The 18,172-nt window shown below is 38.9% G+C and overlaps 1 protein-coding gene across 16 annotated transcripts in view; it reads left to right on the top strand.

Moving 5' to 3' along the window:
* The window catches only part of LOC124277341 (dedicator of cytokinesis protein 9-like), a 186,773-nt gene that overhangs the window by 142,383 nt on the left and 26,218 nt on the right, over positions 1–18,172 (top strand). For 12 of the 16 annotated variants that reach the window (XM_046713045.1, XM_046713053.1, XM_046712995.1 and 9 more), the window contains 3 exons: positions 2,570–2,593; positions 14,794–15,009; positions 16,155–16,212. In XM_046713045.1, the coding sequence (XP_046569001.1) occupies positions 2,570–2,593; positions 14,794–15,009; positions 16,155–16,212 (298 nt within the window). The remainder of the gene's footprint in view (positions 1–2,569; positions 2,594–14,793; positions 15,010–16,154; positions 16,213–18,172) is intronic. The other 4 variants (XM_046713029.1, XM_046713061.1, XM_046713075.1 and 1 more) reach the window with 1 other exon arrangement.

Consider the following 18,172-nt stretch of genomic DNA (forward strand, 5'->3'; position numbering starts at 1 on the left):
CATGATTAACATCATAATTCTGATCTTAACTTTCTGGTCTTCAGAAAGTTTAATCTGGTCTGGATAAGGTTCAATCTGGTCTTAACATTTATTTGGTGTTTATAACATTTAATTTTGTCTTGATAACATTCATAACAGAATATTAGCTTGTATTTTTCATTGAAAAAGAAAAAGGTTATTATCATGAGATTGCTGTGTGAACATGTTTGTGTTAGCATCAAACAAGCACCCCCAAACATACACCAGTCTACATCCTCGCCTCCTGGCTCAGGTTCAGTTTAACGGTTTGTGTATTTAAAGAAAAAAAAGTGTAGAGTGCAGATTTTAGCAACAAACAAACCCATTCCAATGTGATCTTATTGCTGAAAATATTGTACATTTGTGTAACAGTTACGATCATATTATACTTAAGAATCCAGGGCAAAGCCATCTTTGCACTACAATAAAAGTAATAAAACCTTCCATATCTATACGAAAGAGTTGATTGTACAGTTACGACTGTATCATGAGCATGTGTTTATGAATTGCTGTTAAACTAATGACGATACCGGGTGTTCACAAACAGGTGTCCCACCGATGGCAACCATCCTAAACATAAACATTTACAAAGGTTAGTCATTGAAATGTATGGTAGGAGTCAAAATAGGGATTGCATCGGACACTGATGTCACTGATGAGCCAAATTACTATGCATCAGTGACTACAAGACAGTCATGACAGTGTGGAATGAACCAGATGACTTAGACACCATTACATCGTACGAAGCTCCAAATAATTGCATGCGTACCTGAGCAACATGAACTCACCTGCCTCTGTTCACCGCACACAATGCCACTACACCTGCGCTTTGATGTCTCGGCCCCGTCCCACCAAGCAATCTTAGCGCTACGACAATCGTAAGCCTTTGTTAAGGTTAGGGAGTTACGATCACCTTAGCATGGAGATTGCTACGTGGGACAGGGCCCAGTTGGGGAGCTTGTTTGGTGCTACCAGCAGTTGTAACATGTCACTCAGCAACATGGCGGCATGTAGGTGTCGACACCAGTACTAACAGGGGAAGATGGAAGAAGGCCATGCCCTTTTTAGTTGATGGTTTACAGATTGTTTTTTGTGAAGTGAGAAGGGAATCAAACCTAAGTCTTCAGTTTGATAAGCAAGCTCCTTATCTACTGGGCTCCCGCAACAGCCCTTATTGTGAAACAAGACCAAACTTTTATGTTTATAGATGAAACATTGAAGAATAATCAAAATCAAGAACAGGCTGGATGATGTGTTGATAGTGCTTCGTGTTTGAAATTCTTGACTCTTGAATGGCAGTGAGAAGGTTGTGTTTACTGAGGTTTAGCCTGGTGGACAAAATGCTAACTATCAGGCTGTTCATTGGGCGTGCATTGCGCAGATTGATGCTCATACTGTTGATCACTGGATTGTCTGGTCCAGACTCGATTATTTACAGACAGCTGCCATATAGCTGGAATATTGCTGAGTGCGGCGTAAAACTAAACTCACTCACTCACTCACTCATTGGGCGCACCATAGTATTACTATTTGTGCTTTATGTTTCTGGTTTAGTGTCATCCCCGTTTGACAATGTTATTTTTCAATGATGAATATGTCAGTTGTGTGTCTGTCTAACATTGAGCAGTGTAGTTGGTATTGTTATATTTCTACCATTGCTCTCTGTAACTGAAGTAGCTACTTCCTACTTTGTTGTTTCTGTACCAGCGTATGACAGAGGCGCTGTGTATAAATGTTTCTTTTATTTCATATTGTTTATGATGTTTATTTGAGAAATCAGGGATTTGTCGAGACCTGCTCAGGTATATGGTCCCAAGTCAGCAGGAAATTGCAATGGAATTTGCTTATTTTGAATGTTGAATGCAGAATTTACTTAAATTTGCAGTGGAATTCTTAAAAATTTGTCGCGGAATCCAGGAGGTACTGATAGTGGTAAGGTACTGACAAACCTGTTTTCCCTTAGACTTCCATAGTAACATTATATTGTCTGGAATAGTAACCGGGTAGTGAACAACCATTACATGTATAGTATGGCCTTAAAGGCACAATAAAAACACAAATGTTGACCAGGTTAACTCATTCCTTTTCCAAGAATAGGGTACAGGATGTTGAACACACCAACCCCAGTTCCACACCATATGTCACCTGCTTGGAAATATCTCACATTCGGCAGAAGTCATTGTGTTAAAAAAGACAGCACTAAATACTGAAAAATATTACTTCCCAGATAGCATTCGGACGTTGGCCCAACGTTGGCAATGTTGGCAAAACCATTGTCAACGTTGGGCCAACGTCTGAATGCTATCTGGGTTATAATTATCAGATGGAAGTACATTTGATAAACACAAAAATGTTCCACAAGATCATCCAATCACAGCTGTCTGATGATTCTGTCTGCACTGAAGGCTCCTTACGAAAAGTGCTGTTAAATTAGAGTCTGTTTGGTGTAGTATAACCTATAACAACATGTTTCGGGGGTGGGGGGTTGCGTTTACTTTCGAGCTGACTCAGCTGTTGTTGACTGAGGTCAACTTTGTGTTTCTTTTCTCAGCCGAAATCAAACAAGTCAAGACAGGTCAGTTTTTTTTATTTTCAAACTTAGCGATCAGACTAAAATACTAATTGTCTACAGCATAATATCAAGTCTTATCTGCTTAACCTGCTTTTAGCCCTGTATACACTCTGTTGTTGCTTCATGTGTCTCGTCTATACACATTCAAGATAGTGGCTTCAAGAACGGTTTAGAATATTTCCCATCAGCCTGTGCTGTTGTATGAGGTGGCGAAATGTGTGAGATGGTCAGACTCGGTTGATGGTGTTGATGTTGTTCATAATATCAGTCACGGGATTGTGTAGACTAACATTTAGTCGCTGAATATATATATACTTATTGGCGTAAACGTTCCCTCTTGGTTGTACCAGCCATTTCCTCCTCCACTTCACGGACTATTACAGACTATCCTTAGAAAAACAAAGGGGAGATAATTCCCTTTGGTGGTATCCAGATGAGGAGTTATCAGTTATGTCCCTTGATGAGCTTTCCTTGAAGTCCTCCATATTGCCACTTCATATTTTCCTCTGTAACACCTAGTGTGATGTATGTGCAGGCTATCTTTGGAAAATTTTCTCGTCTGAGTTTTTTCTGTGGAATTCTGTGGAAATCATTCCGGATTCATGCCTGGTTAATAAAACCACATTGGTCTATGGAGTCATAATTTGATAATTTTGTCTGTGTTGTTTATAACATCAGTTACAGGACTGTGTAGACTAACACTTAGTCTCAGAATATATCGAATTTTAATAGTAACAAAGAATTCCATTTAAACTGAAAAGGAGCCCCAGTGAGATGGGAGATTGAAGCTGATGAAATCTGGTCAGGGATTTACAGGATGCGAATTCCTGCGTCCTATACGCATAAAAATTGACAGTGGACACAACAAAATTGATTAGAGCATCCACAGGGACGCAGAAAAAGTCCAAATACTTTTGTAAAAATTCCAATCAAGTGGCAATAAGTTATCACTGAGTTTGCTACAAGCTGAGTTATGGTATCATTTGCAATTTCATAACTGTAACAATTAAAGTGTTGATCATGATGCACAATACAATAACAGTATTAGTAATAATATTTAAGTGTCTGGAACCCCCATTTTGTTGTCCAGGACCCCTGAAAATTATAAGCTTGAGTCCCAGGGACCCTCAAATACAGAACTTAGGGTAAATCCCAGATCTGGTCTTGTATCATTCAGGGCTTAGCATTGCAGAGAGGGCTAGGCAGTAGGGGAAGTAATGTGGTTCAGGGACTGTGAGACAGACTAAGGTTTGTGTGGTCCAGGGCCTAGATTTTCGAAGCTCTCTTAGCGCTAAGATAGTTGTAAGTTAATGTTGATGTATCACTTACGACTATCTTAGCGTTAAGAGAGCTTCGAAAATCTAGGCCCTGATTATTATTTTCAGTCCACTGTCATACCTGAGAAACCTTACTGACTACTGAGTGAAAGATACTCAAATACGGAGGACAGAAGCTTTGGATGTCTGATATTGCCAATGGAACTGATTTTACATAAATGTGAAAAACCAAACGTGCCAGTTTTAATATATTGCACCAATTGAAGACACATTTAGCCTTTCTTGCGTTACATATCAAAGTCCACATACCTCTCTTAGTTCCAACAGAATCAAATGTGATTACACAATGCCATTTTAGAAAGTGGTCAAATGTAACATATGTTATATTTGGGATTAAACTTTCTTAGTAAAGTGCAAATTTTAGTACTTTTGGGGGCTGTGTAAGTGAAGCTGGCTAAGGCCAGGCAAGTGATCCAGCGAGGTTAAGGTGTCGGGATTCGAGCCCACCTGACCGGGTGTAAAACCTTGGAGTCAACTTTGTGTGCAGACTCTTTCCAGTGTTGTCACAACCCCTAGTGTACAGTACACAACCCTGTGCACTTAAAAGAACCCACGAATCTGTTGGTATTTGACCAGATGGTGGCCACATGAATATGTGCAAACACCTAGTTGCGGGTGCAGCAACAGGCAGTGAACATGGACAAAGTACTGTGACTATGTGTCCCAGTCCACCCAGCTGTAAATGGGTACCTCGTTAGGATGAAAGCCACAATAACTCGTTTGACTGCAAGAGTTGTGTACTCCCCAGGAGTTGAGATTGATAAACGATGTAGTTGAGATTGACATCTAATGATTGGGAAAAAATTCCAGCGCCGGGAGCATGCACTAGTGCATGGATATGTGCTGTATAAATATCCTATAATAAAAAAAATACTTTGGGGATTGAGGCCCATGCAGGATTTGAACCCACACCCTTAGGGTCAGTCACCTAATCGCCAGCACACAAAGTCAGCTGCCTAACCCGGCTCAGCCACCGCGACTTCCGAATCAAATCTGTCTAGTGTGTCGAATATATGGATTAACAACTTCTTTATTACAATTCATCCATATATTGTTATCCTTCCTCAGAACTCCAACTTCTAAACAAGTTGTCCCTGGATTGTGTGGTCAAGATCGGATTGTTTACATTCGACCATCAAATGGTCGGAGTATTGATGTATTTCAGCAAACAACAAACAGACATACACTTAATTATTTATGAAATTTATAAACTCTGTTTTGCAAACATGTGGTTTCAGAACTGATTGACATATTAAATATAACACTCAAAACACATACTGGATATTTTTTAGTGTCAGTGAAAAGGGTCCAAGAAAATTAAAATCATTACTGATAATTGCAATATGTTTTTGGAAAACATTTCATTTGAGTACCAGTTTATGTGAGCTTTTGAAACTATGATTTATATGGGTGTATTTGCAGGATATATTTCAGTTACTACCTGGTGTTTCTTAAAGACTGATTTGTTTGCATGGCAATGACATCTTCCTGTGTGGCAGTGGGATAAGGAGGCAGGGGATAAGGAGGCAGGAGATAAGGAGGCAGTGGGATAAGGAGGCAGTGGGATAAGGAGGCAGGAGATAAGGAGGCAGTGAGATAAGGAGGCAGTGGGATAAGGAGGCAGTGGGATAAGGAGGCAGGAGATAAGGAGGCAGTGGGATAAGGAGGCAGGAGATAAGGAGGCAGTGGATAAGGAGGCAGTGGGATAAGGAGGCAGTGGGATAAGGAGGCAGTGGGATAAGGAGGCAGTAGATAAGGAGGCAGTGGGATAAGGAGGCAGTGGGGATAAGGAGGCAGTGGGGGATAAGGAGGCAGTGGATAAGGAGGCAGTGGGATAAGGAGGCAGGAGATAAGGAGGCAGTGGGATAAGGAGGCAGTGGGATAAGGAGGCAGGAGATAAGGAGGCAGGGGGATAAGGAGGCAGTGGGATAAGGAGGCAGGAGATAAGGAATAACATACTATCAGATTAAAGAAATCATTATGCTTTGAAGGAATGAAATATTAAAATTCAGAGATGATCAACATGGCTTCAGTTGTGTAGCAATGAACTGAGAGAAATACTTGTCCATTAATATGATAGGCTCATGTTTATTCTTCCCCGATCAGGATAAGAACGTCTCATTCATAGGCAAGTTTGTTTTCTGTATCAATAGATCTCTGACTGGGTGAAAACAAAACCCAACATTGTTATACCCCTCGGCAACATTGTAGAGGGTCCCATTGTTATTAATGATAATCCATATTTGAGGTTGTTTCTGTGTAAAGTTGTTCAGTATCTTTAAGGCAATACGACAACAGTGTCACAAATATTGACCAGCTTTGTTTGGTTTAACACCCTGAAATAGACAAGTAGAATCAGAAACTGGAAACATTGTTCCAATTGTTAACCATGTCAGTAGAGAGGTGATCCACACCTGGGATTGTCTCCGCTACTGGAATAACATCTCCTCTGCTGGTAGGTACAATGTATTGTTGGTATCAGCCTGACAGGGTCTTATTTACTGGTACGTTTATGTGTAATTATTTTCTGTTATTAATGAAGTAGTGAAAGTAACTTTCTTATCTACCAGATGTTTGAATGGTTAGAACACATGATACTTATAGTATTCATGTCATTGTGTACTTGTTTCTTCCACGGTGTACCTATGAATTGATCTTCAGTAACCCAAGCTTGTCGTAAGAGGCAACTAACGGGATCGGGTGGTCAGGCTTGCTGACTTGGTTGACACATGTCATCGTATCCCAATTGCGCAGATCGATGCTGACGATGTTGATCACTGAATTGTCTGGTCCAGACTCGATTATTTACTGACCACTGACATATAGCTGGAATAGTGCTGAGTATGGCGTAAAACTAAACTCACTCACTCTTCCATAGTGTACTAGGTAATAGGACGCAGCTGTTTCTACTTTCTGAATATTTTTACAAAAGTTTTGTAATCTGTTAAATGTAACTGTCTGCCTTGGTAAAGGTTAAAGCCCAAGCTTCACCAAACCCACCAAAATGTCAGGACTGTTTTTATTCTGCTTACATCAGCCGTTAGAGTCAGTCCCATCAGACAGTCAAGTGATAATGACCAACCAAGTCAAACAACCTATTGCAGTTATAATGAACATGCTCAATGATTATAGGAAAGTTGTATTTTAAACCACTTGGCCAGCACCAGAGTTAATGAATGGTGATGTTATTTACTGTTCATGAGAATTTTTTCAATGTTTAATCATTTGTATTTAATTTTTAAATTTTGCATTATTGATTTTTTTAAATATAAATTTATCTGAATCAACACAGTAAATACATCACAATTACTGGCTTCAGGAACTGATTGTGCATGCTGATAGCAACCGACGTTACCTGTTATTCAATATCGTTAACATTTTCACTTCTTCCTTAATCAATAGGGGTAGCTTTGTGGTTAAAGTGTCCACTTGTCACGCTGAAGACCCGGGTTTAGGGGCGGTGGGGTAGCCTAGTGGTTAAAGCGTTGGCTCGTCACACCGAAGACCTGGGTTCGAATCCCCACATGGGTACAATGTGTGAAGCCCATTTCTGGTGTCCCCCGCGGCGATGTTGCTGGAATATTGCTAAAAGCAGCGTAAAACCAAACTCAGTCAGTCAGTCAGTCAGAAGACCCGGGTTTGATTCCCACATGCGTACAATGTGTGAAGCCCATTTCCGGTGTCCCCCGTTGTGATATTGCTGGACTATTGCTAAAAGTGGCGTACAACGTAACTCACTCACTTACTCTAAGAGTAAGCAAAAACCATACCTACTCTCTCCTTAATCAGTAGAATGTGCAAAGTGATGAAATGATATACAAGTATGCTGAAAGATGACCTAAATACAGAATTGTCAAGTACATGTTGTATCTAGACAAGTCCTAAAAAGAAGACAGGATATTTTATGTGTTCAGAGAAATATGTATCTCTCATCAAGTTACATTAAAACATCTCCTTTTTCAATGTCATGAGATGAGAAATGCTTCATATATCACTAGACACAGGAGATATGCTATTTATTATATATACTTCATTTGTTGTTGAGAGTATTTTAAACAAATAACCCAAACTATTAAAATTCAAAATTTCATTTCTCCCCACTATTCATTTTGATCTTTTCAAGCATGGCTTGCTGCAGTAATTTAAGAAATAATTTAACTTACCAATTAACTCCAAAACGTACATACTTTCATTTTTTCATTTGCACAATCGTAATTTAAGTTTTTATGCAATTAATTAATAAAAATTAATTATGTAGACCCCTCTTAGTATGTTAGTATGTTACTCTGTATCTACATGAAGGTCGGGCGTGAGTGAGCACACAGAACAGATCCCCTGGTGTTAGTGAAGCTATGTAGAATACGAAGTGTGAAGGGTGAGGTCTCTTTCTTATGTATACGACAGGTAGAGTGCAGTTGAATTGTATGTCAAGGGGTCACCTTGTCTTTGAGTGAGCACACAGAACAGATACCCTGGAGTTAGTGAAGGTATGTTAAATGGGAATAGGGAAGGGTTACCTTGCTCCTGTATAAAGACAGGTGAGAAGTTTCAGAAACACTTTCTATGGAATATGACAGGTAATATACAGTTAATAGTGTATGTTGAAAGGGATCACCTTGTCTTTGAGTGAGCACTCAGAATACAGTCCCTGGTGTATGGGCACCTGCCTAGCATAGGTACAAGGTGGGAGGATAAATTGAAAACTGAGGTTCCCGATCCTGTGACAGTTACACGAGTCTAACCTAGACTAGGCTACTGAATCAAAGAAGGCAGAACACCTATGGTTATTGCCAGGCGAGGGCGACACGCTTCAACGAGGATGTAGAGCTAGGTGGACACACGTACAGGTAGCGGTACTGGATTCTACAGGTGAGGTGTCCTGGGTGGAGGTGATTAGGGTAGGTGGTAGCGATTGTCAGTGACGTGTGTGTTTTGTACGGAGCGTAATATATTCACTTCCTCTTCCTCTGCTGTGACATGAACTGTTGTGATAGGACAGAATGTGGCACAGTGGCTAGTGTGTCAGTACAACTGTGTGGATTATACTGAAATACGCTACATGGGTATTTAGTCAGTGTTGTACCTGGACGTACAGGTTGGTGATTTGATTAGTTTCTGAACTTCATGTTGTTGATAATTACACAAAATGTTCAAAGTTGGTAAAAATATAGAAGAACAACTGTCTGTGATTTGTCATCTGCTAGATTTGTTTACTCTGAGTGCTATGTAAGTGGAAATCTATTGCACACTGTTAACTCACAGTTGGAATAGCATTTAGGGACAGTTCATAATTTATGGCTGTGGGGGTGGTGGTGATTTTTATGGAGAAGCATGTACAATGTGAATGACCCCCCGTAAGATTTATGTACAAAGTAAGTGACACAGCCCACCACCCCCACCAACAACCTCACTCCCAAGTACATATGTACAAAATTGATGCCGTGTCCCCCCTCCCCAGAACTAAATGGGTGACCCTCCTTAAAATCATCACAACCCAACCCAACCCCCAACCCCCAAAAATATTAAGATAAAATAAATAGAAATTATGTAAATAAATTATGAACGGTCCCTTAGACAGGGATATAGACTGATGTGACTACCTCAGTAGCCAGGTATGGGACACAGAGAGTAAGGGAGGGTAACACGATAAGTACTTAAGATGTTCGACAAGGTTGGAATCCACCCTCAGTTCAGTTTGTGATGGCATTCTTGATGTCATAAGTATGGTGTTTTGCCACTTTTAGCAATATTCCAGGAGTATCACAACAGGGACTCCAGAAATGAGTTTCACACTTTGTACCCATTGTCTCTTGCATGAGCGAACAATTTCGACACAAGGTACCCCATCACCCCTTAATCACAAGTGAAGGCTATCCTGTTGCTAGCGGTATTGGGTTGTGTGTTCTGTTGTATGGTGAATGACCTGTGTCTGGCAGTCTGAAGCACTGTCCTGTAAGTAATGTAATATTTCTGTGTACCTGAAGTACCTCAAGTACCCAGATTACGGAATGTTTATCCAGCACAAGTTAATATGGTCATGTCCTGAAACTATTAATCTTTTGCAGTGAGTGAGTATGATTTTACCCCACTTTTGGCAATTTTTCAGCAATATTTCAAGCAATTTTTCAGCAATATTTCAAGCAATTTTTCAGCAATATTTCAGCAATATTTCAAGCAATTTTTCAAGCAATTTTTCAGCAATATTTCAAGCAATATTTCAGCAATATTTCAAGCAATATTTCAGCAATATTTCAAGCAATATTTCAAGCAATTTTTCAAGCAATATTTCAGCAATATTTCAAGCAATATTTCAGCAATATTTCAAGCAATATTTCAGCAATTTTTCAAGTAATATTTCAAGCAATATATCAGCAATATTTCAAGTAATATCAATTGTCTCCACGCATTGCACCCATGTAGGGAATTGGTGTGGTGAGCGAACACTTTAACCACTGGACTACCCCAACACCCTCATCTACAGGAAAATCAGAGGCTTACATGATATGACACTGCTTTAGAGTGAGTGAGTGAGTATGGTTTTACGCTGTTTTTAGCAATATTCCAGCAATATCACGGCTGGGGACACCAGAAATGGGCTTCACACAATGTGCCAATGTGGGGATTCGAACCCGGGTCTTCGGCGTGATGAGCCAACGCTTTAACCACTAGGCTACCCTATCGCCCCGACACTGCTTTAGAGAGAGGTGTTCAGCACTGAAGAATGTGGGATTTGCAATATTGTGCATCAGATAGTATCAGGGCCTACTTAGTTATGAAGGAAGGCTGCATTTTGTATTTGTTATCATGGTTAATAACGTATTCGTATTGAATCGACCCTTATCCCTTCATGAATTCAGTTCATTATTCATAATCACTAGAATCAAATAGTAATGAAATTTTATAAAAGGAATGTTCATTTGAATGTGGGTGTTATTTATCAAAATAAGATTTGTAATATCCAGGCAGGATAACAGTTAACAGTCTTATGTATATAATTTGACAGTAATTTGGTCACTGGTCTTTGTAATAATATAGACAAAATAGACTATATCTGGTTACTGTTTCACTGAAGACAGAGTATCATACATCAACTTCAGATTAGTTTTTGTATGCATTATACAAACTTGTATTCGTTATCCAATATCTGTGATGTGTATCATATTCACCTCATAGTGGATTCCTTGTCGCTATGTAGCTGAAATGATGCGGATGAAAAGTTAAATTTGAGCTCACTCACTCAAGCAGCCCAAATGTTTACTTGATATTGCATCAAAGAATATCTTGTATTTTTGTCAGTGGAAAAACAGATATTGGCTATATCAATAGTGCATTTTAGAATCATTGACCAAAGTACAGATCATCAAGAGAATAATGTTTTTGTGTATGCCCATCTACTGTGTAGAGTTGTGTCCCTTACCTGTACCAGGATCAGCTTCAACCTTCTGTTAGGATCACTGACCAGTGTTCATGATGTATGTCAAGGGCAATCATCTATGGTCTCCCATCCCACAAAAGGCTGACATGCCCATCTTTAAACTCAACTCTCTCAGTCACATTAAGTCAGTCATTAAGTTAATTGCAATAGGAATAGGTATGGAAATATTGAGTGTGTGATTTATTGTACCATCAATTTGTGAGTACTTCTCTTGGTTAAATATTTTAGTTTATGGAAGTCTCTGCTCTATTGTATAATTTTAAAATGATATTTTGGTTTCAAACAGCCTTACGATTTGTGCATGAGGCATATCTTTTTGTTACTACCTGTGACAGTAGGTGATGATGATGATGATGATGATGATGATGATGATGATGATGATGATGATACCTGTATTTCACTTAATTAAAAAAAGATAAAGAGGAAGTCCAGCTTTGGTCTTAGTACAGGGGCCCTTAAGAGTTGGTCTCAGTGAAGACTCTTTTCAGAGTTTGTGTCAGTATAGAGCTGTATGAGGCTCGCCTTGCAATAGAGGCCCTCTAAGTGTTGTCTCCTAAAAAGAGGCCTTCTACAGTGTGAATGAATGCTGACAACAGGATGTCTATGTTATCTTGATTGGTAGTTGAGCACAGCCTGACTCTGAGGCTACAGCTAGATAAGATATTGCCAGAAGGTGGACCTAGCTGTACCACCCTTTGCCATCAAGTGATCTTTCGTCTAACATTTTCTTTAACACTGGCTTTTTATCTGGCCTATTTATCTTCTACTTAATCTAACAACAATATTTTGTCTTTAAAAAAAGTGTGTTAGATGTGTTGCTTTCGTAGAGGTTACGATACGAAAAATAGGCTGACAATATGTAAACCTCAATCCAGTCAGTATAGTCTCTGAACATGCCAATATCTTCGTCATGTAAGTGTGAGTCAGGTGTTTGTTTTGTCACTTATATTTTGTGTTGATAAGAAGGGAATATGATCTGTAAGCGTTAGTGGTGTTCCGATTAATTGAAATAATCGAAGATTGATCACAGTGACCAAAGCCCAAGCAATCGATCACATTTTCTCATAATCGAACATAAATGATTTTGGAACTGCTGTTTTAGTCTTTGAAAAACTTGACAATGGAACATATCTTAGATGTTGTCAGGGCCTGAAAACGTGTTTAATTCTTACAAAACTCACTTCATGAACTGAAAAGTCATGACTGAATATTTCTTGAAGATTCCGGGAAGTTTATGTTCATGATATATTAGTCATCACTTTAAAGTAACAAGTTGCATCATGTTATAAATATCTGCAATAACAACCTGGATAGGAAAATCTGAAAAATGACGCTAACTTTCGATGATTGTTCGTTGGTAATGAAACAATCATCAATTGTGAGATTTCAACCAATTCCCAACACTAGTAAGCGTTAGTCCTATTGGAGATCACACATGAATCATATCTAAGGGACTTGTTATTTGTTATAGGTACAATTGTGATGAATTGTGTCATTTCTTTCTTTCACCGTGTCATTTTCTCATGGCCCTCAACCTCCTGTAATCTGAAGCTGTCCCCTAATGCATGATTAATGGTGTGCCTTTTTTTAACGCCATTTTGGGCAGTATTCCTGTTATATCCCGGGGTGTCAGTTAATGTTGGAGGAATCTCTGAATGGATCATGCAGTCTCAGACTTTTACCCCATGGGTGAAATCCATGAATACGGGTATAATGTTGATGAACCTAGATACCCAGTACACACTTGGGCTGAACTGGGATTCAAACTCACAGACTTAGGTTTCGGTGCACTAGTGTTGGGAATTGGTTACAATATGATAATTGATGATTAGTTCATTACAACCGATCAATCATTGAAAATAATTGGTTAGCGTCATTTATCAAATTTATCTGTTATGTTTGTTAATGAACAAAGTTTTGGGGGTTCTGTTTGCAAACTGCACAAAATGTATTTGCAAGTTTTGCATCTTTGAAGGATTACTACTATGTTAAAACATACATTTCCTGGAGTCTTCAAGATAAATTCAATCATGACTTGGTACGAGCTCGTAGTGTTTATGAAACATAAATTTAATGACACAGACAAAACAACGTTGTGAACAATTTTGTTAATGCAAACAAGTGTTCCAAAATTGTTTGTGTTCGATTATGAGAAAACATGACCGATTGCTTGGTTGTTTAGTCTCTGCGACCAATCTTCGATTATTTCAATTAATCGGACCACCACTACTGTGTACTCAAAGAAATTATCAGTCCGTAAACATTGAAGGATGAAATAATGTACATGCTTTTGAATTACCTCAGCATGAGAGAATTTGTCATTCTAAGTATTGAAATAGCTGCTAAATACTTCTTTAGATTTTATAGAACATCCCCTGTCCAGGAAAATTTGGGGTGAGGGTGACATTTGTGTTACCATAGAAATAGAATGCATGTTCTGCTGGGTACATCTTTTCTCATAACATTTAGAAGGAAAATAACTAAACTAAACTTTTGATTGTGTTTGTTATCACACCCTACAGAGCTAGGTCACTTTATTGCGATATACAAACAATTTATCTCAACCAGGAAGTTGGGGAAAAAACAGCCTTTTGAACAGCCTTTTGTTATTACTCCTGGTAACTTTATTATTGCTGTATGGACATGTTTACGATGTTACCTGCTGTGCACACATTCACCTTGTGTCGCTCAAAATTAACTATGAAACAAATAGACTTTTCCATTAATCCAAAGCTTTTTTATCTCCTTGTTTGTGTTATTTCTCTGTTTGTGCAAAGACTTTGCCCTTTTTTGACGTTTTTTAAAGTTTTTCATGACACTCTGGACACTGCAGGAATGAAAGATTGTGGTGTTTTCAACACTTTCATTATTTCAACAAAGAGTTCTACTGCAGGTCTCCTTGATTTCTTACTGGCTCTTTTGCAAATGAAGATAATTGAAAATTCCAAGGGAACTGCGACTTAAGTTTCTTTTTGTTTCCCAAGCTTCGTTAAACTTCTTGCCCTTTTTTTGCTTTCTTTTACTGTTTCCAGTTTTGCAAATGAGACTTTTTCAGAAAATGAGTTATGAAGTACAATGTAGCTCATGTATTATAGGAATTTATCATCACTCATCTCACCAGGCAGATAACATCAACTTACTATGTCTTACTTTTAATGAGATGCTAGAATAACTGAAGACAATGATAGGAAAACAACATTGTTCATACTGTTTTCAGGAATTAAATTTGACTTATATTTTCAGTTTAGTAAGTTAAAAGTATTTTTTCTTGATTGAATTTTGGATCAAGTGGGACACATGTGATATTACGTGTATGATTGTATAGAATGTTAAGAGAAACAAACGCCTGGTGTGACACACCATGTGAGCATGTGTCGTCAGTGCGGCAGCATGGAACATGTTATCAGAAGTCTGTGAATCTTCTGCTGCAGAAAACTCCCTTCCCTGGTGAGGTCAAGGATCTGACGAAGCGGATCCGGACCGTGCTGATGGCCACGGCACAGATGAAGGAGAACGAGAACGACCCCGAACTGCTGGTGGACCTGCAGTACAGCCTGGCCAAGTCGTACGCCAGCACGCCCGAACTGAGGAAGACATGGCTGGACTCCATGGCCAAACTCCACAACAAGAACGGAGACTACTCAGAGGTCAGTTCTTGATGTTTACATGTCTTGTTTAGATCTGGTTCTAACTGTAATATCTGCAGTTTTATGAATCCCCACGTACAGGAAACAACTCTGAACTAACATTATTTCTGGTCACACGTCTCCATCAATGGAGAAATCCTGATTTTGTTTCTGACATCGCTTATGGATGAAACCATTTTCTTCCTGGAATTGACTAGCTGATAACTGACGTTGTGTGTGTGAATTATGCAGAGATATGTTGACATAAAACCTGTGAAGAATGGGGTTAGAATTGGTCTTCAGCAACGCGTGCTTGTCATAAGAGGCGATGCTCATGTTGTTGATCACTGGATTATCTGGTCCAGACTCAATTATTTATAGACCCCGGCCGTATAGCTGGAACATTGCTGAGTGCGGAGAAAAAGGAACAAAGAATGGGGTGAACAATCTTGTGGGTTCGAGGGATGCACATGCTTCCCCTCCCATCATCCCAAACCAGCCATGTACTCACAGTCATACTCACTCATACACAAAAGTCTTCACTTTGACATTACTAGAACATTGCTTAAGGCAATGGTAAACCGCACTCACTCACTCACTCACTTTATACCAGCGTTTAAAATTCCCGCCTGCCCGACCGTCAGGAACGGTCTATTTTCAACTCGGACGGTCAAATTTCAAATGTAGCGTGTCCGGTGGTCTGGTAGATATTTTTACCCCTAAGAGTAAATATTTCATAATATCAGACAGGTTCTCGCATTGTCACTTTGAGGTGTTTAAGGTATTATGAAAATTATGTTAACCTACTTACGATTGGACAGTTCATGTTATGATAACCAATCACAACACATGTACTTTCAGTTTACCTAAACTCGGTGCATTACCTGTCAGTGCTATGTAGTTCATTGTGATGCCTACAAACAGTGAATGGAGTTTGCATGAGTTGGAAATGGCAGTCACAGTTTTTTTATTGTTGAAAACCGGACAGGCAAGTTTGTATCCGGACTGGTAATTTTCTATAGTTACCAGTCCGGCTGTCTGGCTGTGAATTTCGAGAGTTTTAAACACTGTTTATACTACATAAAAAGTTGGTAGGGACTGAATATGCTATAAATAGCCAAGAAATTGTTTGATGTGTTTCTAAATTTATACGTTCTTCGTTCCAGGCTGCCCATTGTTACATTCATATCGCTGCTCTTATTGCGGAATATTTGAAGAAGAGAGGTATGGATTGTTTTTACAACTATCTCTGTTTTTAGTTCTCATTACATGTAGGTGCAATACATGTGGTGTATATCGTTCTTCATTGGTCATAGATTCTCCTCTAGCTCATTGGCTACACACTCACAGCTAAGACAAATGACACAAGTTTTAAGAAAAATCAAAATGTTATTTCTGCTGTATTTTATGATGGACCTTAATGGCTCACTTCTGAATGTAATGAAACATGATGATGAGATTTAACGTGGACTTTCCGACATAACGTGTATTTCGCACACCGGCCGTGTAGTGTTTGATGAAACAAAATTTAGCTTGCATATTTAAAATTGTATCCTCTTAAAGCAAGGTCATGTTGTAGATAGGCAGTGAGTCAAACATCAATATTAGCTTTAGAGTGGCAGACCCTCATGTTTCCATAGCTACCAGTGTTTTCTGTAGGTCAAAGTTCAACTTACGTGACTCACTGCCCGCCCTCTGGGCATGCTGTAAACACAATGTACTGACTGGAGGATTAACTGCAAAACAATTTTTTTCCAACCTCTCAGGGTTAATTCAAGAGGAGCATTCGTTAAAACTGTGCTATTTTCAAACCTTTACCACCCACCCCCAAGGCCTGCAACAAACAAAATGTACAAGTTCCCCTTAAGTGCCCACGTTACTTTTTCCAGCCACTCAAGGTTTATTCGAGAGAAGCATGAATTTATACTGGAAGGTTTAAAACCATCATGAACTTATACAGATGTCAATGAGCCTTTACGTCCTTACTGATGCTGACACTATGTGTGAAATACGCACCAAAGTCAGAAATATGTCGGAAATCGCACCAAAGTCTCTAATCCTCATCAGCTGAGACTCCACTTGATTGTGTGAACCTTTACTGCTGGACAGTCAACTCTTGTTCTATTCGGGGCAGTGGGGTAGCCTAGTGGTTAAAGTGTTCGCTCATCACGCTGAATACCCGGGTTCGATTCCCCACATGGGTACAATGTGTGAAGCCCTTTTCTGGTGTCCCCCGCCGTGATTGTGCTGGAATATTGCTAAAAGCGTCTGAAAACCATACTCTCTCACTCACTCACTCACTCTATTGTTCTATTCAAGGATTATGTTCACTGCTTTCAAGGTAGATACATACACCTGGTAGTTATTTGAGCAATCTGTTTTTTGACAATGTATGTCTAAAACGTGTTAAACATGTTGCAACTAGTTTAAAATATCAATCTTAAAGATTCTTGACTAACAAAAACACAGAAAATGTTCAAAAGTTTATTGTGTGAATGACACAGTTCCAACAGTACTGTATTTGAGTTAGAATGTCCGCCATCATAACTCTGGGTCCGGAGAGTTGTATGATCAGTTATAAATGACCATTTGCTCTCATGTTCATCATGAACTCGGAAGACAATCCAGATCATTAGTTTCGCTAACAACTGGAATTGATGAAAAGCAGGTGTATTATCCGTGACACACTGTACAGACACCTGGATCACTTTGTAATCAAAAATCTTTCATTACAGGTACACCAATTTAGTTATATACACATTCATTTATTGATCATAAGGCCAGACCAATTTTATTTCTTGTTTTACAGATTTTTGCCTTCAGAAATCCTAAAGGCAGGAGGGAAAGAAAATAACAATAAAATCACCAGTCTAAGAAATATTCCTTCTAAATACTAAAAGTATTTTACTTTTGGCAATTTATGAAGTGTATATGGGGCAAAATGCAATCTTAAAAATATTTTCTTTTAAGTTTACATTTTTGACCAATAAAAACATTAGGATTTATTTTTTGAGCGGGGAAAATTAATTAATTTTTGTTCTTATTCTTGAAAAATACGACCGGTGGATCCGTAAAACAAGAAATAAAATTGGTATGGCTTTATCAAGATTTCACCACAAAATTATTCTATCATTTCCAGTATGCTGCTTCTCGTATGCTTGTATTTCTAATGTTTTGCATCACA

This window comes from Haliotis rubra, unplaced genomic scaffold (assembly GCF_003918875.1).
Source record: "Haliotis rubra isolate DU_JTF1 unplaced genomic scaffold, ASM391887v1 Scf106, whole genome shotgun sequence".
NCBI lineage: Eukaryota > Metazoa > Mollusca > Gastropoda > Lepetellida > Haliotidae > Haliotis > Haliotis rubra.